The 23,155-nt window shown below is 55.5% G+C and overlaps 6 protein-coding genes across 6 annotated transcripts; 3 read left to right on the top strand and 3 right to left on the bottom strand.

The window, feature by feature from the left end:
• Positions 1-4,289: 4,289 nt before the first annotated feature.
• Positions 4,290-6,053, top strand: N0V96_005125 (uncharacterized protein; the record flags this gene model as incomplete). Its single annotated transcript, XM_053191290.1, has 1 exon — positions 4,290-6,053. One exon carries the CDS (start codon positions 4,290-4,292, stop codon positions 6,051-6,053), a length of 1,764 nt encoding a protein of 587 aa, XP_053051273.1.
• A 418-nt stretch (positions 6,054-6,471) lies between these two features.
• On the bottom strand, positions 6,472-7,578 carry NUO24 (NADH:ubiquinone oxidoreductase 24; the record flags this gene model as incomplete). The annotated part of the gene is made up of 3 exons (XM_053191289.1): positions 6,472-6,846; positions 7,033-7,368; positions 7,453-7,578. The coding sequence occupies 3 exons, from the start codon at positions 7,576-7,578 to the stop codon at positions 6,472-6,474; spliced, it is 837 nt and encodes a 278-aa protein (XP_053051272.1).
• A 2,278-nt stretch (positions 7,579-9,856) lies between these two features.
• N0V96_005123 (uncharacterized protein) lies at positions 9,857-11,613 on the top strand (the record flags this gene model as incomplete). Its single annotated transcript, XM_065757310.1, has 3 exons — positions 9,857-11,359; positions 11,415-11,483; positions 11,539-11,613. 3 exons carry the CDS (start codon positions 9,857-9,859, stop codon positions 11,611-11,613), a joined length of 1,647 nt encoding a protein of 548 aa, XP_065614079.1.
• Positions 11,614-12,279: 666 nt separating this feature from the next.
• Positions 12,280-13,801, bottom strand: N0V96_005122 (uncharacterized protein; the record flags this gene model as incomplete). The annotated part of the gene is made up of 4 exons (XM_065757309.1): positions 12,280-12,998; positions 13,051-13,162; positions 13,220-13,509; positions 13,567-13,801. The coding sequence occupies 4 exons, from the start codon at positions 13,799-13,801 to the stop codon at positions 12,280-12,282; spliced, it is 1,356 nt and encodes a 451-aa protein (XP_065614078.1).
• Positions 13,802-14,516: 715 nt separating this feature from the next.
• Positions 14,517-17,276, top strand: SPC98 (Microtubule-nucleating Tub4p (gamma-tubulin) complex component; the record flags this gene model as incomplete). The annotated part of the gene is made up of 2 exons (XM_053191286.1): positions 14,517-14,662; positions 14,741-17,276. The coding sequence occupies 2 exons, from the start codon at positions 14,517-14,519 to the stop codon at positions 17,274-17,276; spliced, it is 2,682 nt and encodes an 893-aa protein (XP_053051269.1).
• A 1,871-nt stretch (positions 17,277-19,147) lies between these two features.
• Positions 19,148-22,822, bottom strand: SWE1 (mitosis inhibitor protein kinase swe1; the record flags this gene model as incomplete). The annotated part of the gene is made up of 4 exons (XM_065757308.1): positions 19,148-19,912; positions 19,966-20,597; positions 20,853-21,397; positions 21,468-22,822. 4 exons carry the CDS (start codon positions 22,820-22,822, stop codon positions 19,148-19,150), a joined length of 3,297 nt encoding a protein of 1,098 aa, XP_065614077.1.
• Positions 22,823-23,155: the final 333 nt, after the last annotated feature.

Raw genomic sequence — 23,155 nt, 5'->3', positions numbered from 1 at the left:
CTTCCCCTGTAGCCCATGGAACGGGATGCCATGCTGGTCCACTACTCATTGCCGCGCTGCGACTCTCCGTCGCAGAGTCCTTCCCACGATGCGGCCAAGGAAGCATACTCAAGCGCGCTTCTAGACCAACGCAGCCGCCAGTCTCCAGTACCTCCCCGTCTACGCGCCTGTGGTTGTTTCAACCATGGGATCCGGTAGGCGTGTGTTGGAACAAACCCCCAGCCTTACCAGCGGCTGCTCGAGGAGACGGCAGCGGCAGCGGCAGCGGCAGCAAGTAACCGTGAGGCTCTATCTTTCTCGCTCACTCGACATACACGACACGACGACCACTTACACACACGATTACACGGGTTCACACGTCCCGTAAGAGAATTCCACAACAAGTCAACCACACTTTCCTACACCAACAGCGTGCGACCTGTGCGTTCACTGGAGAGGGAGAACCGGAGTTGGGTGGGCAGCCAGCGAAACCCCGAGGAATGCGGCTCAAGTTGGGTATTTCCCAGCCCAGCCCAGCCCAGCCCAGCCCAGCTTTCCGCCCTGGGCGCTAATCGACACGTCCGACGTAAGGGATGGGGACGGGGGGCGGGGAGGAAAGGGTGGACGGGAACGACTCAAGCCTCTGAGTGTACGGTAGAATGCTGACCTCTTCTTCTGTTTGGCTGTTGGACTAGACTGTAGCTACCTTACGCTCGCCCTCCTCCTGCATGAGGACAGTGTTCCAGGTTCTTCTCTCGTTCCGATGATTGGACTTGAACCTGTAAAACGAAGCGGTAGGTAGGTAAGGTAGGTGTACGTAGAGGTAACGTAGGCAAGGAAGTAGCCGTACCCGCCGCGCGTGTTGGGCTGCCCATCGCCCATCGCCCATCGATCTAAGTTCTGACACGAATTCCTTCGCTTCCCTTCATCCCATATCCCGTAGGGCTCGCGAAGGGCGAAGGAACATCCGTAGGAATAGGGAAGACCGGGGGGAAGAGAGAAGAGGAGGGAGGAGGAGGAGGGGGTGTGAGCTGTGTAAGACTTAGATGCAAGACAAAGTACATGCGGTTGCCTTCCCCGCGGCCCCCAATGTGTCGAAACTCGGAGTTACAATCTGAAAAACCGGATTTATTCCCTTTTCTTCTTCTCTCTGCCGTTTCTGCATTTTTCCCCCCACCAGACACCCATAGGGTGGTGGTGCAGTGGTGTTGTTGGTTGTTGGCCGCAGCGGCGCGGCCCAGATAGAACACAAGGTACTAGCTAGTAGGGGACAAAGAAGACGAGACACGGAGTGAAAAAAAAAGGGACAAGACACGGATCGAGAGACAGAGACCGAGAGGGCTAAGACGGGACGGGGAGAGGGAAGCATGGGAAGCTCTTCTCCCAAGGCGGAACCGAAGAAGGCGTCAGCACTAGTACGCGTTGGACACACCGGCCGGCCGGTCTATGCAAAAGCTGAACTCCATCGAACACATCAGCACCCAGAAAATGGAACAGAGTGATTACCTACCTTACCATGCGTGCCTTGCTATCCCACCCACGCCGTGTGCCGTATGCGCAGACGGAGATGGTTGGGGGCTTAGCCACGCAACGCAGTTCTTTCGCATGCCGCCAACGGTTCTCCGGCTTTGGGGCGGCTGGGCTGGGCTGGACTGGACTGGTCTGCCAGCACTGAACAGACACATCTACGGTGTCAGTCTCTGCCCACCCCCCGTCCATCCCACGCGCGACCGCGCGAAGTGAAACGAGCACCTGGCTGGCAACTTGCGACTGCTACTCATCTCTTTTTTCCTTTTTCACTTCTAGTGACTGCGCCGCGGCGGCTGCTACGGTGGGTACGTTAGCCGACCGATGCAAGCACGGCGCTCTAGAATGGATGGCTCTGCGCCTGCAGCGTGTATCTAGATGGGCTCTTTTTCTTCCTTCCATGCGTGGGTAGTGCCGCGGATGTGTTTCTTCTTGGGGGGGTTGCTTTGCGCACGATGGATGGTACGTTGCAAATCGGGGTGTGTGTATATGTGTGTGATCAAGGCAGCATGGCATGGCGGCATGGCCCCCAAAAATAAAGGTACAACCAACAGGGCTGGGGATCTATGACGACGATGGTGGGAAGCGTTGGCGGCGCGAGGCGGCCATCTTACTGCTTTTGGGCTTTGGAGAGTGGGAATGTAATGGAAAGGTCTACTGCCTGGCAGGTAAGTACGGTACCTTAGGTAGGGTGCCTCTTCGCGGCTGAGGCTCTCTGTGTCGGCATTTATACTCTTTTCTGTTGCGCTACTGTACGCCGCCTCGTGTTCCAGCGTAGGAAGCAGCCTTCCAAGTCTTACTTTTCCCCCTTGGCTACTACTGATGACGATTTTCTTCAGAGCTATTTTCAATGTAAGGGGCTTCCGGTCTCAGATTCTATCTCGAATGATAGTCTGATAGTATTATGCATGTGTGGTTCGTATTCCTCCATAGCTGAGTGCTAGCCTGAACGTCCAACACGCCGTAGCCCTAACGAGATCGCGGCTGATGAAAGGTAGGATCGCGGATCTAGAAGCTGAATCATGGCTCTGGAACGAGCTCTAAGTTTGGGAAGGCAGATGTCAGGATTGCACTTACAAGCTGTCACGCGTCGTTGAGGACAGCAGGGGGTGGAATCCAGCGGGAATCCTTTCCGGAGGAACAACGCCACGGTAAGCAGCTACGTAAGCCGGTTCTCTCAGGCCAGCGGGTGGATGTTGATGCTTGCTTCCTGTAGCGGTACGTTCCACGTTGTCGCGGCGCGGTGCCAGCTTTGTAATCTGTCTAATCCGGGACCCGGACGGCTCTGGGTTGCGGGACCGGAGTCGGTATGGGTCAATCGAGCGGCGGGACCGGGTGGTGGCTATCGTGGCGGGGCCGATGTCCCCCCCGACCGGAAAGCCGACGGGAAGGCATACTTCAGGTACTTACTTACCTGACCTTAGGTACCTTATGGAAGTCGCTGAGGCAAAACGATGCCTATTTGCCTACCTTTTTTGTTTACCTTAGCTATCGCGAGAAAAAGGCACCCAGTCGTCAAACGGCCAAACCTCCAGATCCCTCCTCTGTCAAGAATTACCTTGGAGCTCCCTAAAGAGCGAACGCTAAGATGTTGACTAGATGCTGCTGACGGGAGAGAAACAAAGCGATAGAAATGACCTGGGCCTGATGGTTCGGCGGCTTCCGTGTACAGGGGCCCGCAAATCTCAAAAGCGAATGCAAGGAACTAACAATACGAGGGATTTCTATCTGCTAGTTACGGATGACCTGTAAGGTCTTCTATTGTTTGTCGATGGGATGAGCTCGTGATTGGGCATTGCCGTCTCCAATATACAGCTATTGAGGGGCCAAGGTGGGATCATGCTGAGTCGTGTCTAGAGGGGGGATGCTGTGGCACCATTGGTGTTCTCCCAGTTGGGCTGCCGTGAGCCTGGCGATCAACAAGATGATGCCCTGGGCTATATCCGTAAAGTTTGCGAAACATGTTTTGATGAGCGTGTTTCCCCGGCGATGAAAGCCAAGGATCGCTGCCCGGGTCGAAACAGGTTGGCTGTTGGCTGACTGTACACTTCCGTTCAGTCCTATTTCCACCTTGGTTTTCCGAGGAACACCTAGAATCAGGGTCTCTTCCTACCAGTGAACCCCCAAAAACGGGAGGTCCCCTGCTAAGAATCCGGCGACGAAACCCCACCAGCAGCACTGCCGACCACTAGGTGCCTGGCTCCGTCCGCTAAGATACACCGCAGGCATGCGTTTGGCATCCCTGATAGGATGAACTGGACGGGTAGCTCTTGGAAGCCTGCGCCCGCACCCCGCTTCCCTCTGCAAGCTGAGCCATCCTCCATCGCACGAAGCCCGCGCCGCTGGCAACAAGCGCCTGTGTGATACGAGAGAACGAGATGGCAACCTGCCTTACCTTGGATAGTTTGGAAAGGGGGAAACTCTTTTTGCCAATTATCTATTTCCCATATCATCTGTTGGACCAGCCTATACCCCACTCTCCATTGCCTTCGTTGCTCCCTCCCTCTTTCACCCATTCATCGCCGTTTGATCCGCATCCGGAGCTTGTTTACACTGCTCGCTTACTACCCACCAAAAAAGAGACACCCTGAGCTGAGCTGAGTAGAGCACCGCTTCGCTACGTCATATCATTAAGGCCAATCCCCGAACATCACATCAGCAAACGCAGTCAGCATACAAACCCGACTTCATCTGAACCCAATTCCACCCACTCTTTTCTCTCTTTACTCTCTATCACCTGGCATACGATATCCCATACCCTGAAGCAGCGCCAAACAGCAATCATGGAGTCTTTCGGAGCTCTCAAGCGGCGGACGACCGAGATCCTCCAATCTCTCCCGCAGAACCTACCCAATATGCCCAATGTCAAGAGGCCGTCTCTGTCCAGCGGCACTAGTCCCAAGCCCATGAAGGGCACATGGGAACGAATCGACGTCCCGCCTCTCGCCCGCTCCTCTCACACCGTCAACGTCGTTAACGGCTCCGCCTACGTCTTTGGCGGCGAGGTGAACCCCCGCGAACCAGTCGACAACGACGTCCACGTTATTAGGCTTCCCTATAACAGCGCCGGTGCCGACTACTACAAGATCAAGTCTGCTCCTGCAAAGCAGTATACCCCGCCCGCCGACACCGAGCCCGCCGCGGCGCAGACAGAGAAGATTGACGATGAGAAGCCCGAGGCGTCCGGCGACGACGTCGAGGAGAAGGCCGCACTGAAGGAACAGCTCCTCGATGAGGTATCTCTCGCCTCACCAGGCGTCACAGGAGAAGAAGGAGAAGAATATTCGTCCCTCGGAGCCGGGGAGCAAACCACAAGCGTGCCGCCCACTGCGGCAGACAAAGGCAAAGGCCCCGCCCTACCCGAACCCCCCGTCCTCGGCGACGTCCCGGGCCCCCGCGTCGGCCATGCCACCGCCGTCATCGGCAGCCGCATCTTCCTCTACGGCGGCCGCGGCGGGCCAGACATGACGCCCCTCGAGGAGGCCGGCCGCGTCTGGGTCTTTGACACCCGCACAAACTCTTGGTCCTTCCTCGACCCTGTACCGCCCGCCCCCGGCGTGACCAACCTCCCCATGCCCTCTCCGCGCAGCTACCACTCCGCCGCCGCCACCGACCGCCCGCGCGACTTCGCTCCCAAGCACGCCCGCGCAAAGCAGACCTGGAAGGCCTGGGCCCAGGGCGACAGCGCCGACGTCGGCATCCCTCAGGCGCCCATCGTGGGCCACGCCGCGGTCAACGCCACGGACGAGGAGGATGACGGCTACGGCACCTTCTTCGTCCACGCCGGCTGCCTCGCCAACGGGGAACGCACAAACGACCTCTGGGCCTTTGATGTGCGGAGCCGGGTGTGGAGCCAGCTGCCCTCGGCGCCCGGTCCCGCGCGCGGCGGCGCCGCCATCACCGTCAGCAAGAGCCGACTGTTCCGTTTCGGCGGGTACGATGGCAAGGGCGAAATCGGCGGCCAGCTCGACTTTATCCACCTCGAGATGGACACCTTTGACGACGGCGTCTCCAAGGGCGAGATCGCCGTCCACGGCCGCGGCGGCTGGCAGAGCATCGCCCAGGGCGCGGGCGCAACCCCCGGAGCCACCGGTGCCGGTGAGCAGGAGATCCACCTCGTCCCGGGCCAAACGTGGCCCGGTCACCGCAGCGTAGCGGGTCTCGAGGCCGTCACCGTCGGTGCCGGCCGAGAGTACCTCCTCCTCATCATGGGCGAGCGCGAGCCCAGCGCGGACGGCCACGCCGGCGCCGGCGCAATGTGGGACGACGTGTGGGCGTTCCAGGTCCCGCCGCTCGGCATGACGGCCGCCAGCGTGCGCGACGCCATGTTGCAGGCCATTGGCCGCACCACGGGCGAGGGCAAGTGGACGAGGCTGTCGATGGAGCCGTACGACGACGATAACGACGACGGCGAGCCCGCGCCGCGCGGATGGTTTGCGGCGGCGGCGATGGGCGATGTGGAGGAAGCTGGCGTCGCTGTCTGGGGAGGGTTGAGTTCTGAAAACAAGAGATTGCGAGACGGCTGGATCCTGAGGATTCCCGAGTGAGATGGCTAAGTCTCAGATTGCATAAAAATTGCATACAGTAGATGGATGTTTTTTGTTGTTTCCAAGGTTCATATATCAAACAGGGCAGTTTACGAGCGGCAACTCAATAGCAAATGATGAATGAAGAGAATTCATCACGTTTAACAAGATAAAAAAAATGGGAAATTAGACAGATATTCGCCGTCTCCGGGGGGCAAAGGAACAGAAGACAAATGAATCTCTAAACCGATCCCATGCATTCCGAATACAGCACATTTGTGTTTATATACAAGCCGGACTCCCACCGGCTCTATTCCATTTCGCATTGGGCTCCATTTCGTGGGCTTGCCCCGAACCTCCGCGCGTGCGTCGAGGTTGTTCTCCTCGCATTTCTCCCGTTCGTCCGCTGCTCTTTCTCTCTCTCGTCACAAAAGTTTTCTTACAAATCGCTCCGCGTCACCTCGGGGCCCCACGGCTCGGAGGTGAGGTTCGTCAGGCCCTTTGAGTTTTCGCAGGTTTGGCGACCGCTCTTGATGGGGCCGGGCTTGGGAACCTGGGCGGCGGCGGAACCACCGGTGGCGGCGGCGGTGGCCTTGAGGGCGTCGAGGAGCTGGACGGTCGTCTCGGGGGTGAGGTCCTCGTAGTAGTCGTCGTTGATCTGGACCATGGGGGCGTTGACGCAGGCGCCGAGGCACTCGACCTCGAGGAGGGTGAAGAGGCCGTCCTTTGTGGTCTCGCCCTGCTTAATGCCGAGGTGATCGATGATGGCCTTGACGATTACGTCGGAGCCGACGCCGCCAAGTTGACAGGGGGTCTGGTTTTCTGAATGTCAGCGACAATGCCCTTTTCTACTCTAAAGATGTGATATTGGTCTGGATGTTCCGCAGACACTTGGTATATCAAATATGTCGCTTTCCCGCTATAGTCTGGCCGCGGGACCTTCGGAGAGTGCCAGTTGCACAGATTGGACGGACGTATCGCAGAAGAATGGCGGACTCACAGTTGTGCAGGCCTGAATGAAGTACTTTCCGACGGGGGTGCGATTGTACATGGTGTAGAAGGATGCGACTTCGTAGACGCGCTGGGGGGGCATCTCCAGCATGCGGGCGACCTCGTTCATGACGCTGATGCTGGTGAAGCCGTGCTGACGCTGGCCAAGGTCGAGGATAGGCATGACGGCGGCCTTCTTGTATTGCGGCGGGTAGCGCTTCAGGATCTCGTCGATGACGGCCTCATTCTCCTTGGTGAACTTGAAGGGGACATCGGCGTTGTTTTTCGGGGAGTCGCGGTGCTGTTCGGACAGGAGAGCGTTAGCGATTGACTCGGAAGACAAGGTCTAGAAGTAGCGATTTCTGAATATCGGAGAGCCCTCGCAGCATCGCTACAAGGACAATTGACGTCGGAAAGCGAGGCGGCTTACCACTTGGAGGGTGTCGCTGGGGCGGACGGCTGTGAGGGAGAAGGCGCGGAACTGGGGCCTCGCCGCCCGACACGTTGCCGAGCGGAGGGCTGATCTGAAGAGGAGAGGTGAGAGTCTGGAGGCCATGACGAGGGACGGTGGGTGGCTGCTCAATTGGCGATGGCGGCGAGAGGGCGAGGGGGACAGGCGACGCTGGGCTTTGGGATATTGCGGATATGTGCTGTTCGTTTAGATTCGGGAGGTTCAAAAGTCGTGAGCTCTGCTTGGATAATGGATTGCTGTGATTGGTCGAGCCGGCTACTGTGTGCTTAGGTAATGTTCTGGGTCGGTGGAGGCATAAGAGGCAAAAGCTCGACGAGTAAGCGTCATTGAGACTTGCACAACTCGCGCATAATTGGGATTATGCAGGCCCCCGTTGAATCCGTGGCGTTGGGCCCGTCTGGCCAATGCTTGTTCAACCCTTGTGATGCAGCCAAACAGCTTATCGGCGTCTCTCTCTCTACGGATACATAAATTGGACCAGCAACCTGTCACCTGTATACGAGTTTCCGCAACAAGCAACAATGCGATGGACACCAACCTCAGAGGCCTTTGCAGCAAATTGAGCAGCCTTCAAGCGGACTAGAAGTTATACAAATGTGACCGACCGCCTTGACAAGCTAACCCATCTATGACGTGGCTCCCAATGCCACTGGCACAGTCAGACATCTCAGCTTTTGCAGGTATTCATTTGCAAGCCTGGCCTGGGCAATCGACCAAAGAACTCAGCAAAACGGCGATGAAGCAAGCTAATTGAAGCCGACAGAAGGCTAGCATACTACTAAAGAAACAATAAGCACCTAAAACCTACCCCATTTCTTGCAGACGTTGCTAATCGATCACAACCGAGTCTCTACCTCGGAGAGAGGCGGCTCCAAAGCGAGACGTCGGCCGTCTCTGGATTAGTCTGCTTACAAAGATTGAGGACCTAGCTTGTCAAAATCACCCAGAATATCGGTTGGAATGGCAGCGATTGGCCAATGCAAGGTTGACTCAAGCCTCAAACCTCGTGCGACCATAATCTTGGGGTACTCGTAGATCCAATGATTCAATTGCGAAGATTCCCATTTGACGAGACGTCTAGTTTAAGCTTGCCAAGAGTACACATAAGAGAGGTGAGGAGGCACAATGGTCTCCGCTTCTGTCCGCTTACAAGGTCACTGGATGACATCAAGTGGAACACCTGTTCTGGCAGTGGATTACCCAATTGTGGCTCTATCCCAGCGTCTGAGACAGCTCGCGGCAGAACTGAGAGCTCTCGTCTCGTCAGAGACCTCAAAGGACGACTCGCTGTATCTCGGTGTTTTAAACAAGCGAGTCTCCAGATCTACATTGCCTGGGATCGGTTGGTACCCTCCCGTCCAGAGTCTTCGGCCGCGATTCGTCCTAGACCTTTATCAGACAAGAGTGAGTGGGTGTGGCACCCAATCGCGAAGTTGAACGAAATGGAAACCCTTTCAGGAAATAAGACGTGCCGTTGTCCGTCCGGTCTTTACGTCGTGCTTTACTCCTCAACCCCCAACTTTTCCGGTAGCTCGTACTACGGATTACCCGCCATGCCTCGGTTCTTCTCCCATCTTCCCCAGCTTTGCCCAGACGCATAGCTCAGAACCCCCGCATCGACAGGGGTCTGATGCGGAGATCTAGCGTCACGAAGCCTGGAGGTGCTTCCCCCCCAGGTTTAGATGCATCACTTGTAAGCCATGGTCTCGCCGGAAAGGACACGGCCATTGGCCGATAGGGGCGCGGGGGGTTAATAATCTGGGGTTTCGTCTGGAGCTCCTTCGCCTGGAAGAGTATCCGTAGGCGTGCAGTGATAATGGGACTAGAGAGAAATCCACTTTGGAATTGCCGTCTTCCCCGTCTCCTCATAGCACCGGTGGTATTTATTTCAGCTGAGCGTCTGCCGGCTGCTACCTGTCTCGGTGCCTCTTTCCCTGTAGACAAGAAAAAGACGAAGACAGATTCTCTCTGTGATAAGACAAACTGTAAGTTGCGGATCCTGCTCATTCTCTCACAGAGACGCCCCTCACAGTCGCTGACTCAATCAAGTTCAGTAATATTATATTCTTCTTTCCAATCCAACGAGCCGCGGTCAAGACACGGACTGGGATCGCCAGAGAAGCTCAGAACTTTATTACAGCAGATCTCTTCAAACAACGGCGTCCGTTCGCCTTCCGTCCCGCCTCCGGGGAGAGCTTCATATCGCGCTCCAATCTCCAAAAAAAAAAGACAGACCTACCTCACAAACGCCAAACGCTTCACTTGAAATCGTACCCTCATCTTCTTCTTGGGTAACAATATCCTTTTGAACCGCCCGACGGCAAGCTATCGTTTGAACAAAACCACACATCCATAGTCCAACATGCCTATCGAATCACGGTGGTCGGAGCCCATTCCGAATTGCTCGCTGCAGACATGGATCTTCGGTTCCTCCAAAGCTCCCCTCTCCGATCGCAAAGCATTCTATGACGCCGACAGACCAGACACCCACTTCCTGACCTTCTCCGACTACCGCCTCGTGGCGAAGCAAATCGCCCTCGGCCTACAAGCGGCGGGCCTCAAGCCCGGCGAACGCGTCCTCCTCTTCTCGGGCAACAACCTCTTCTTCCCCGTCGTATTCCTCGGCGTCCTCATGGCCGGCGGCATCTTCACTGGCGCCAACCCGACCTTTGTGCCCCGCGAGTTGGCCTACCAGCTCAAGGACAGCGGCGCAACCTTCATGGTCGCCGCCGAAGGCAGCCTCGACACCGCCCTCGAAGCGGCCAAGGAGGTCTCCATGCCCGCCAGCAACGTCTTCGTCTTCGACACCACGGTGCCCGGCTCTAGCGCGCCCGAGAAGCCCGCGCGGGGCGGCGCCCGCCACTGGACGGAGCTCATCGCCCCGAGGGCGCAGGCCGAGACATTCGAGTGGGTCGAGCCGGCTGACGCGCGCACGACGACGTGCTGCCTCAACTACAGCTCCGGCACGACGGGCGTGCCCAAGGGCGTCGAGATCTCCCACTACAGCTACGTCGCCAACGGCACCGGCGTAGTGAAAGTGGCGGCGCTGGAACCGGACCACGAGGCCTCCGTCGCCCGCTCCGTCGGCCTCTGCTTCCTGCCCCTCTACCACGCCTACGCGCAGACGTACTTTGTCGCCAACTTTGCCAAGCAAGGGATCCCCGTCTACATCATGACCGGCTTCGATTTTGTCAAGATGCTCACCTACATCCAAAAGTACCGCGTGACGCAGCTCGTCAGCGTGCCCCCGATCCTCGTCGCCCTCACAAAACACCCAATCACCGCCAAATTCGACCTCAGCAGTCTCGAGACCGTCGGCTCCGGCGCCGCGCCCCTCGCGGCGGACGTGGCCCGCCAGACGGAGCGTATCCTAAAGAAGCAGGATCTCATCGTCCGCCAGGGCTGGGGCATGACCGAGGTCACCTGCACGGCCATGACGTGGGACCCGAACCGCCTGATCCGCAGCGCCTCTGTCGGCGAGCTCATGCCCAACTGCCAGGGCAAGCTCGTCGACCCCGAGACGGGCAAGGAGGTTACCGAGGCCAAGGTTCCCGGCGAGCTCCTGATCACGGGCCCGACTGTCATGCGCGGCTACTGGCGTAACCCCAAGGCCACCAACGAGACCATCGTTACCGACGCTCAAGGCAACCGCTGGCTGCGGACCGGTGACATTGCCTACATCGAAGAGTATAACACGGGCGGCCTCTTCCACATCGTCGACCGTATGAAGGAGCTCATCAAAGTAAAGGGCAACCAGGTGGCCCCAGCTGAGCTGGAAGCGTTGCTTCTTGAGCGTCAAGACGTGGCCGATGTAGCCGTCATCGGTGTTACCATTGACGGAGAGGAGTTGCCGAGGGCATACATCGTCCGGTCAGCCGATACCAATGCTTCTGGGGAGGAGATTGCAGAGTGGTTGGCAGGTCGGGTCGCCAAAGCACAAGCGCCTCAAGGGCGGTGTGTCGTTTACCGATGTGATTCCCAAGAACCCTGTAAGTCTTGCTCCGTTTTTGCTTGTATGATGATAAGGCTAACAGTGAAAACTAGTCCGGTAAGATCTTGCGAAAGATTCTTAGAGAAAAGGCCAAGAAAGAAGTTCGCGACTCGGTTGCAAAGCTATAGAAATGGGGTCGTTGACAAGAGATGTTGTACCTATTATTGAAGGGCACTCAAAGGTGGAAAGGGTTTACATAGCTTCAAAGTAACATAACAACTTAGGAAGAACAAAGTCACCAACCTCAAGAGTGGCTCCCAGTTGGGAACTTCCGATAATGTTACATAAATTCGTCTATAACGTTCCACTGACTAGAGCTACCTTTCGCCCACCTTCCAAATATGTGGCTCACTTGAAGTGAGCAATAGGGTATCGTCCATACTGTACAGAACCCTTCCGTTGCTAAACCACCATGAACTCCCTGCCCCCTTGTTACTTTGATGATAGCGTGCACAAATCATGCCGCCCTCCTCTATCCCTCAATGCAGGATAAAGAACGACGAAAAAAAGAAAAAAAAAAAAGCCCCGACCAAACTTGCCAAACGGCGAAAAACCCAATGACGCCTTGCCTGATGCCAATGCTTATGAAGCTCGATGCTGGAAACCATGATCTTCGATGGTGTCAAGATAACACCTCGATCAACCCTTTCGGCTTCGACGTGGCCGAAGTGACCTTTTATTCCAGCCCCACAAGCGCCCCAATCTTTGTAGATAGGACCGATACCCTTGAGAAAGCGCTTGGCGTAGACCTTGTCTCTCTTAGCAACCCATGACCGTGCTGGTGGTTGTCCGTACTATGATCCAACTGCCAGACACGAATCGAGAACAGAGTCAAGGGAGCTCATGTCTTGAGGCTCTGCGCCTTCCCACCAGGGCTCCGAGTCAATTTCCATTGCATCGACATGACCGTTGGGTAGCTGCTCTGTGATGACCGGTTTGATATCAGAGGCTTCCTTCTTGGCTCCAGGAGGTTCGAGGCCTGGTAGCCAGGTGTAGTCGTGCCAATTCTCGAGCTCTCCTTCACGGTAGCCATACGATATGGCTGTATTGATGATGGGGAACTGCGCCAAGCCACTATCGGCCATCTCCAAGGCAATCCGTACGTCCGCCATACCAAGGGGTCCACGCTCGCTTGCTGCCTTCGACTCAATAGGTAGAAGGCCGCTTTTATCGCGTGTGAGGTCACCCCGCAGGGCCGCATCCTCCTCCTTGACGAGCTGGTGTCGGTACTTATGGGTCTGGATCCATTGGGTTCCTGCTCCGAATCCAGCAGTGGCGCCTTCTCCTGGGCCATTGCTCTTCGTCTTGGCAAATATGGCAGCCAGTGATTCCTTGATGAATGTTTCGGTCGCGACTGTCATGAAATGTGGCGCATCCTGGACGTGACCGCTAGTAAGTCCTGCCTCGTAGCAGAACGGCAGCATTCTGCCTTCAACTACAGGGGCATCGGGAAACTCGCCAGACTCCCCAGCCAAGGGTTGCGCAAAGCGCTTGCGAATCTCCAAATCAAAATCTATCACTCAGTCAGCACTCGGCCTTTTCCAGTAGGCCGAGGTTCCACTCACTCATCTTATTTATACCACCAATGCCTCCTGCGCTTGGTGGTACATCGGCCGGTTTGGGCTGTCGTCTGTGGTGGTCCAGGAACACATTGGAGAGGCTCTCGTAGGGGTCGAACTGATGAACCTTGAGGTTAGCATATTGAACTTCAACGAGCTTAAGACGTGTACTAACGTCATTTCCAACCAAATCCTTGATACGCCGACGGTCTTTGGTGGGCAACTGCATCACATCGCCCTTAAGACGACGCTCCGCCGCATCTCCCGATACAGGCTTACTGCCGACGGGAGCGGTGGGCTTGTCGTTGGCGCTGACCCAAGGGGCGAGCCCCTGGTCGGGCATCTCCCTTGTGACATTGCCGTATATTGCAGCAATTAGCTGATTATGAAGGTGTTCCTTTTCGCCATTGGGAGATGTGAGGATGGGATCGATTCGTTCAGAGTACTCGGTTTGATTCAATCGACCTAGGAGCAGATGTTAGCTTCCGAATGATGATTGCGCGGATATCCGAAGTTGCTTACCGATGAGAAACTCTGTGGTTGACTCCTTGTAGATGACCCATGCTTCCGGGCCGATGGCCTGCTTCAAGGCGGTATAAAGCGGCTCTAGGTCAATGCGGGCGGGTATGATCTGACTTGTTTTGGCGGCCTTGAGAGAGCCGGGAGGCTGGACAGTGATGGATTTGGTGGAAAGGGTCGGCGTGGAAAGATTTACTGATGGGCGGCTGCTCAAGGCCGCGGGGTCGATGTCGGGCATTGCGACACGGGATGCCAGACAGGCAGATCACGTCGTCGAGCGTATTAGTGGAGCTGAGCGACAGTCGCGTGCAGCAGCAACGGCGGCGGGCAGGACTCGGCGCAGGGCGGAAAAGATGTTCATGAGTAGCATAAAACGAAAGAGGACGACAATGCGATCGCGAATTCGGTACTATCTCGATGGACCGGGCATGTTGTGGGCGCAGGCGTGATGACGAAGGTCGGAGGTGATGTCCAGTGGTTGGGTCCGGCTCCGTCTCGTACAGTGGAGGAAGACGGGATGCGATTGAGAGGTGCTGTACTGCTTTGTCGATGGAAATTTTGCCGAACTGTCTGACGACGAAAGCCAGGGGAGGGCCGAGCCTGGGGAAGAAGTAGCGTGGACCACAATTTAGTATGTGAGCTGGCAGGCTGCAAGGGTTCAGAATACATCCGCAGGCGCTCTGACCACTACGCCGTGAGCCCCTGTAGGCTGCTTGCAATTGGCATCAGCAACACTGTGAGCCTGTGAGGTCGCGTCCGGCGCGTCTCTCTCAGCGGGCTGCAATGCTGCGAGTACAACAACGAAATCAATGCGATTTATGACAACGACCAGCGCATGTTCTGCTCTTCACCTCGATCTTAAACTCTTTATCTCCACTCGCCGTGGCAGCCCATCCAAGAAGGCTTCACCTTGTCTTTGAACCTCGAGGTGGCCAGTGTTCGGCAATGCCATCATGTCCGCCAACCGCGAGCATCGCATTGCCGGTGCCGTCGATAGCCTAATCGCACACTTGGTACCCAACGACCCTCATGAGGACGATGCTGCCGCCCAGGAAAGACATGACAACTGTTTCGAGCTGGTCAAGTCAATTTTGGATGCGTAAGCCTTAAACACAATTGCGAATTTGAGCAATGTCCGACCACTTGTATGCCATCTTGCTGACCGGTCAACCTCTAGCCCCGCGTCCCCCGCCATTTCCTCCGATGTCAACCACGCCTCCGATCTGATCAAGCGGAAGCTCATACAGAGCAACCCAAGCCAAGCGCTGCGCTTCTCAAACCTCTATACCCGTCTTCTCTCCTTACCAGTCTTGGGCCAGAAATGGGCTATTCTCTACCTCCTCTATCAGCTCGGCGACTCACCCGATCCAAGCGAACCGCTGCCCCTCGTCCCACCGAAACCTCCACAAACGCAGCGCGACCCGTTTAGGAAACATGAACGAGAACGGTCGTCCAAGAACTCTACACCGATATCGAGGCAAGAAGAAGAGCAGTTCGACGATGCTTTTGCGCCAGAGGGATTGAAGAACTTTCCCCCAAATCACAACAAGAACAGCAAGTCTATTGACGAAAGAGACAAGGACTCAGAAAAGGAAAAAGAGAAGGAGGCAGATGGCGCTGAAACGGACAAGCGACAAGTGAACTTGAAGTCCACCTTGCTGGCCGATAATTACGTTGAGATCGATCCTTCCGAGACGGTGCTCCTACGAGATCTTCCCTTTACTCTCCAAGGATTATCTTCGACTACATTACCCTTCTCGCGACCTGACACCATCACCTTACCCCCGACGTTACCATCTCCGATCATCTCTCTCCTCCACACAGTAGCAGAGCCGTCTTTGTTATACCGACGTCTCGATATCTTTGTCAAGTCCCCCGCACAGGGCTTGCTAAGACAAAGTATTCGAGCCGCCATAGGCGGAGAGTTGCGGTCTTATCTCAGCCTCGTCGCTACTCTGGAGGGTCAAATCCGCAAAGCCTTGTCTTCCCTGGATGATTTCGCTCCAAGAGGTGGCATAGGAAAGGCAGGCGTCACATTGAAGAGATGTGTAGTATGGACGCGGGAAGCTACCATGGGGCTGCGTCTTATGAGCCTTATTGCCGAAGAGTCAGAAAGTAAAAGAGGTGGACAACTCATCTCCCTAGTGCACGGATTCTCCTCTTCGCATGGTGATCCCATGGTTGCAGCGTTTGCCGAACGTCTACTCGTACATGTCACACGCCCCTTTTACGATATCTTGCGTCGGTGGATATACGATGGCGAGCTACTCGACCCATTCTGCGAGTTCTTTGTCAAAGAACAGAAGCAAACGGACGAGCCAAAGACGGGCGGAAACAGTGTATGGGAAGATAAGTACGAAATCGACAAGGATATGGTCCCAAGTATTATCACTCAAGACTTTGCTCAAAAGGTCTTCCTCATTGGCAAATCTCTCAACTTTATCAGACACAGCTGCGGCGACTCTCAGTGGGTCGAAGACTACTCCAAGGCGGCCTCGAAGGAGTTGCGCTATGGCGATACGGCAACTCTCGAGGCCTGGATTGATGAGGCATACAAGACGACCATGAAGCGTCTCATAGACCTTATGGCCAACAAATTCCACCTATTCGAGCATCTTCAGGCGCTGAAGAATTACATTTTGCTGGGACAAGGCGACTTTATCGCTCTTCTGATGGAATCTCTCGCTGCGAACCTCGATCGTCCTGCCGGCGCACAGTACCGACATACTTTAACAGCTCAGTTGGAACACGCTATTCGCGGGTCCAACGCGCAGTATGACTCGCCTGAAGTACTCCGTCGCCTTGATGCCCGGATGCTCCAGCTATCCCATGGCGATATCGGCTGGGATTGTTTTACGCTGGAGTACAAGGTCGATGCTCCGGTCGACGTTGTCGTGACCGACTGGGGCAACCGCCAATATCTCAAGGTATTCAACTTTCTATGGCGCATCAAGCGTGTCGAGTTTGCCCTCGCCTCTACTTGGCGCAAGTGTATGACAGGTTCACGCGGGGTGCTCCAAAATTCCGACCCCGTCGTTGTGCAAACGTGGAAATCAACGCGCGGCATTCTTGCAGAGATGATTCACTTCATTGGCCAACTACAATACTACATCTTATTCGAAGTCATTGAGTCGTCCTGGAACGAGCTTCAGAAACGGGTACATCGCGAGGGCTGTACCCTCGACGACCTCATCAAAGCACATACTCGATACCTCAACGATATTACCCACAAGGGCCTCCTAGGCGCGCGGCGTAGCGTCCGACACGCTGATATAGCCACTGGCGAAGACGACCGCACCTCATACCTGTCTCAGCTTGGTGACCTCCTGCGCGCCATGCTCAGCTACCGAGACTCCGTCGACGGCCTCTACAGCTGGAGCGTGTCCGACTTTACGCGCCGGCAGGAGGCCGATGTGATGCGTATCTCCACCCGCGGGCCGCGCCACCAGAAGAAGGAATCCATGCCGGGAGGAGACGGCGAGGACGAGAACCCAGCCGTCGCGTCAGAGTTCCCTGTCCTCCAGGACCGTCTGCGCCAGCTCGGCGCCACGTTCCGCACCCGCCTCCAGATCCTGCTGGGCGACCTCGCGTACCAGCCGGACGTTGACATGCGTTTCCTCGGTGTCGCCATGAATTTCAATGATGTCTATCAGCCCTCGAGGAGGAAGACAAAGACCACGTCTACGGCTTCTGCAAACACTTCAAGGGCTTGAAGAGTGGAATTGTGAGACGAGACATGGGAAAGCTGAATCGAAAAGCTTTGGGACCAAAAGGAACTGGTATTGGAGTCGAATTAGAGCTGAAGTTTGGGATACGGTATAGATGGAATGGAACGAACGCCCAAAGCAAGCGCCATTTGACGGACCCCACACGCGCAACGTGATCTCGATCGCGTGGAAGACGTTGCATTCCTGGCTCCAATCCTAGAGTCAGTAGTGATTCCCAGAGAGGAGAAGCCTTGGGGGGCCAAGCGAGGCATTCGGGGGGCGCTCTAGGGGCTTAAGACAAAAATGGCCACGCGATTTCGCGGAAGCTCCGCGGGAAGGAAGTTGTCCTGTACCTTTCTCGCAGGTGGAAAGGAGAGGAGGGGTGGCACAACCGGTGGGCGGGGAGAAAATCACGTTCCCGTCCGCGATGGTAGAGAGACATTTAGAATTAGGGCGTTTGCAACTTTTGCATACCTGGGTAGGCGGATGGGAAAGGCGGAGAAACCCAAACACTTGATTGGAGCTTTTACGTAGAAAAAAACTACAGAAGAAGCCTCTCATGAATGACGAACTATCTTACCTGCCAATCCTCACAAACGAAATTGTCAGCTTGTAATGAACCTGCCTTTCTGTGGCGGTTCTTCTACCCTGTGATGTACGCCGAGGGCCAGCCACAGCGACGTCTATGGGATAATTCACAAACAGTATAGGTTGGTTGAAACACAGGCAAACGGCATTCGCACTTCAACATTTGGGATCTTGAGTGAATTTTTAATGAAAAGTTCATAACTATCATGCCATTTCGTCATGGAATCATGAGCCAAAAAAAAAAGATTGCAACCTTCCCAATGACAAAGGGAACAAGCGCAGTCTGGCCAGGAGATGATCTATCTGATCCTTGGGGGAACACGTATGATACGGTTACCATGCAGAATTTCCTCACAAGAGAAGAAACATGTAAAAAAGACAACAACCATACCCAGGGCGATGAATGCGCTCGAAGGCACAGAACAAAAGAGAAGCCCGTTGCCATTCCTCCTCTCCCAATCGCCAGCCGATACTCTGACAAAATTACTCATATGTACATGTTGCGATGCACGCGCAATACAGCCCGGAGCCTCCGTTTCCCATCGAAGCCTTTTTGGTACCGTCATTGTCCTATGGTGCTGTGAACCAGGGACCCATAGGGATCCGCGTGTTTCGAGTCTCTCTAAAGCCCGGTGTTTTCCTGGTTCCCGTTTTTGATTTTTCGTACTCGACGCCAAGGTTATTGCCGAGACGGTGCCTTCTCAGGCACGTCTCCCAGAATCCAGATCTAGTCTATACACGAAAGTCTCGTGGCGGCCATAGCCATGGCAGAAGAACAAGCTCAACAGTTGATGAGCCACGCCACCGGGCCGCCAGACTTTCCAACTTTCTTTTTCGAAACAAATATCTCTGGCGATGCTTTGCAAGCGAGTGCATACGTATAGGCATGCCGAGAGGATTGACGCCAAAACTCGTTCGCGAAATCGAACAGTTTGAAATCGTGATATGCCGCTAAGCGTACAACCAAAGAGGAAGACTATCATAACCTTCACAGCAGATAGTGCTGAACTCGCCACAAGGCTGAACCGTAGCATCGTGATTTCGTAAGGTGTACGCCGCCGCAATAAAGTAAATTCCGATAGCCGTCACAGACTGCGAGACACGAGCTCGCTTTCGAACGCCATCTTCCAGAATTCCAATTCGAAATCGCCGTATCCACTGCAAGAGAGATCCAGCCAGGAGTGATCAATCCAGACAATGCGTTCAAGAGCTCTACGCGCTCTGCATATCGAGAGCCGTGAGTGAAATTCCAAGCCGACAAAGGCGGCATCTGTATGTGACGGACGTGTCTAGACGTCCATCATTTCTGTGTCTTCGTCCACCAAGGTGGGAAGGGCGGTTGACTCGCTAGGTCCCCAGACACCTTCGAAGACAGTCGCAGCTGATCTGCGACGTTCCGCGACCCACGACATCGCCGTGGTGGTCAGTAATTGTTGAATGGTGGGTCGCTCACCAGGCTCGGGCCTGACCATCCAGCGGACGATTTGGTCCAGTGAACTAGGGTGGAAAGGGTCGCTCATGAAGTCCGGAGGGGACCTGAGCTCGGTGCGCTTGCGTGTAATGAAAGGGCTGCTCTCGTCGTCCATGACCACATTCACCCGAGTAGGGGCGATTCCCGAATGCAGGCTGATATCCGGAGCACTGGTCTGACCGAGGAGCGGGTCATCCAGCGATTGCATAGTAGGAACACCAGCGGCATCTCGGTATGAACTTGTCGCAGTGGTGGCGCTGAAGGTCAAGCTAGGAACCTCGGATAAGTCACCAGAGCGAAGAGCAATCCAAGTGGGGCCGTTGTCGGGGAGAACGACGTTGGCAGCCATCTCAATCAGAATGAGACCAAGTGAGAAGATATCCGCAGGCTTGTTGAAATCGCCGCGGAGGATTTCAGGACCAATGTACTCTCTGTCTCCCTCGGCGTCGACGCCCTTGGCAGCAGGCCACTCAGTAGCCAGGCCAAAGTCACCAATCTTGAGGATACCCTCAAACGTGATGAGAATGTTCGCCGGCTTCAGGTCGAGATGAATGAAACCAGCTTCGTGAATGCTTTGAAGACCCTATCTCAAAGTCAGCCATCAGTCGTCACAGACACAAGGTAATCTTTACTCACCAAGCCAATGTCGTGGATGACCTTCCAAATACGGAAGTCATCCAGTCGGCCTTTGCGACCAACATTGCTCAAGAACTTGTCCAAGGTACCTTCGTCGCAGTATTCGGTCTGGATGTAAAGGTATTGGTTGTATTCCCAGCTGTCGACATAGTGGATAACGTGGTCTGCGTGTGTCAAAGCCTGGAGGGCGTGCACCTCTCTGAGCTTGGCCAGGCGATCCTTGGGTCCAGTGAATTGACGGCGTGCCTTCTTGACCGCGTAAATGCGATCGGGCTCGGGACTCTCGCGGGGGTTCTTCGTCGGAGTTCCACTAAAAACAGAGAGGAACGAGGCGCGGGAGTATCCGTTCTTGACCACGCGGTAGACGGAAGAGAACTCTCCCTTGCCAATCATCTCGACCTTGTCGAAGCGGGAATAGAGTGAGTCTTCGACATCGCCACCACCACGAGCGGCATTCACGGGGGTCATGAGATGTGTCGAAGTGCTTTGGAAGGACTCTCGCCCAGATGGGGTGACCGGGGTAGTCGTGCTCCGCGTTGACTCGGCCGGGTTCGAGATCGACAGGCAGCTGGCGTCGGGAAGAACAACATGAGATGAGGGAGTTCTCGGGGAGCGCTGTTCCACGGGGCTAGCTATATGGTGAGGAGTAATCTTAGCCAACATGTCCATTTGATGGTCACAATCCGCTGTGCTGGTACAAAGTCGGGTCCGCAATGGCGAAGGGGCACTAAACCCCCTTCCAGACCTCGATCGACCAAAAGACGGCAAAGAAAGACGCTGCGTAGGAGACAGTCCATCGATAAGGGAGCTAGTTGAACCGAGCGGAGAACTCGGGAGGGGGCAACTGGCACTCTTGTCGTCGGACCGCTCCTGAGCGGTATACATACCAGTAGATTCTCTAGAGATCATCGGCCGCACAGCTGACATGGGAGGTGGAAGTGACCTCTTGGCGCTGGGGCTTTCAATGCTCTGCTCGCTCAAGTTGCTCAAGCTGGGAGTGAGGCCCTTGCTCGGTGTGAGCCCATGTTTCGTAGGAGTAGGAGGGGCGTCGATGTCAGCTCCAAGGCCGATATTGAAGTTGGTATCGAAGGAGAATTTCTTATCATCATCCAGACTCAAGACACTTCCTCGGCGTGCGTGACGCGATCCAAGCCGTTGGAAGATGCCGAGACCCTTTCCAGGATTGCCACCAAAGGTGCTGCGTGACGGGGCACCGGGAGCCACGAATGGAGTCGAGGGCATACCGCCAAAAGAGTAACGGTTGTTCTTCTTGATGGCGCTTCCAGGCGGAGGCGGAAAGGTGGCAAAGCCGTTGGTTGGCTTCTTGCAGGGCGTATCAGGCATCGTGAGCTTGTTGTCTTCTTCGGGGTTGCGGTTGACCTTTGAAACGAGGCCTGTAGACATGAAAGCTCCCGCCCATGGCTTGGGCCGCCTTGAAAGGTGTGACAGTCTCATTTTCCTCATGCATGAAGAGTGGCCGAGAAGAGCCGTAAGGCATCGACTTGGCGAAGTTGAGCGGAGCTCGTGGCTTTTCAAAGACATAGGGAGGCGGCATGCTGTTGTTCTGCTCCTCGAGGCTGTTGCCAGATGTCGAGGTCACCAGCGTCTTTGACAGTGGATGAGGCTGATGAGAAGACCGCTCAACGGGATGAGCAGAGGGGTTGGGCAAAGGCCCGTTCGAATTGAAAGGGCTGTCCCGAGGAAGTTGAGGAGGGAGAAACTGATCCATCGATAGGCGGGGTCGGTTCTTGACGTTGGGAGTTGAGAAATCTCCGCTCATCTGAGCCAAGTGGCTCGCGCCAGACTTACGTCCCCACGAACTCCGATCATGCTGTCTCTGCTGCAACGTTGAACGTCGTAGAGAGCCGGTTCTTCTCGGAATCTGAGGCGGGGTAGGCGATGGCAGTGGCTCTCTGGGGGCAGGAACGCTTGGCGAGCCAAAGAGCTCGTACTCTCGCTCACGGTTCGCCTCGTCGTGTATGTCAAAGTTGGTCTTGCTCGGCGTGTTACTGGTGTTGTCGAAAATGGTGAAATCAGATGTGTTTTGACCAAAGCTTGAGATACCGTGCAAACTTCTTCGCTTCGCGACGGGGCTACCCAGCGACGCCTGATCCAGATTCATGATCGCGTCGCTACGCTTGAGAGCGCCCGATCCCGGTGCTCCTTGCGAATCGCCCTGACCTTCCAGGTGCTTGAAAATATTCGACTGCTGAGCGTGGCCGGACACGTCGAGATGAAGGCTATGGCGTGATGATTTTTGGAGGGACGATCGGGAACGAGGGCTCTGTTGTGCAGAAGACTGGTTATTTTCCTGGCCCGAGGCCTCCGAGCTTGAAGATGAGGAAGGAGTGGAATTTACCCCCGAATCTGTTGTAGCGTTGAGCGCGCGTTTGAGGGGGGATTTAGGCGATGTCCTTAATCGAGTCGCTGGCCTTGAGGGGCTGCCGGTTGCTTTTGCTGATTTTGCCGAGCGTAGAGAGAGCCGAACACTAGGGCGAAAGGGTGTGGCGAGAGTTGGTGGAGAGCTAAAGGGCGTTGTCGAGGTCATGGAAGGAGGGAGCCCGGCTGGTGTGTGGCTCTGGAAATCCCCAAAGTTGATGTTGTTGTGGCTGCTGCTAGGAGGCGTAGGGGTAGGAGTGTATCGTCGGCAGGGCGATTGTTCTTGCACAGGCGTATGGGAACCACTGTGTGAGCTCTCTGAGCTGGGGGAACTCGTACGCGCCAGGCTGAACTTTGAAGGTGATCGGGAAAGGGACCTTCGCAGGCTCCGGACTGAGGATGCGAGCACATCTACATGATGGACGTGTGTGGGGCTGGGAACAGTGAGTGTTCCGCCACTGCTATTGGAGAACGACATGGTGAAGGTGTTCTTGGTGTCGTAATGATTGATTGTCTTTCTTCTGGTGTTGTTGTTGTCGTTGTTGTTGGTCGCTGTCGAAATACAAAGAGCAAATTCACTTGTAGGAAGTGATGTGATTGTGTAGGTAGGCAGTAGGTGTGCTCGGCAAGCAATGAATCAATCCTTGTTCCAAACAATCTGTCGCTAGTATTCGTCGTCGTATACTGTTCCGCTGATGAACCTATGGTGTTGGTAGGTGGTAGAGCAAAGCGCGGTCGATGGTGATATGCCGTAGGTGTTGAGGCGAGGGCTAGGTAGAGCGCGTGGTGTTCTGCCGTTCCGTGGACGATC

Source organism: Colletotrichum fioriniae, assembly GCF_027942845.1.
Source record: "Colletotrichum fioriniae strain IMI 355084 chromosome Unknown scaffold_5, whole genome shotgun sequence".
NCBI lineage: Eukaryota > Fungi > Ascomycota > Sordariomycetes > Glomerellales > Glomerellaceae > Colletotrichum > Colletotrichum fioriniae.
This window is presented reverse-complemented; position numbering and strand designations above follow the sequence as displayed.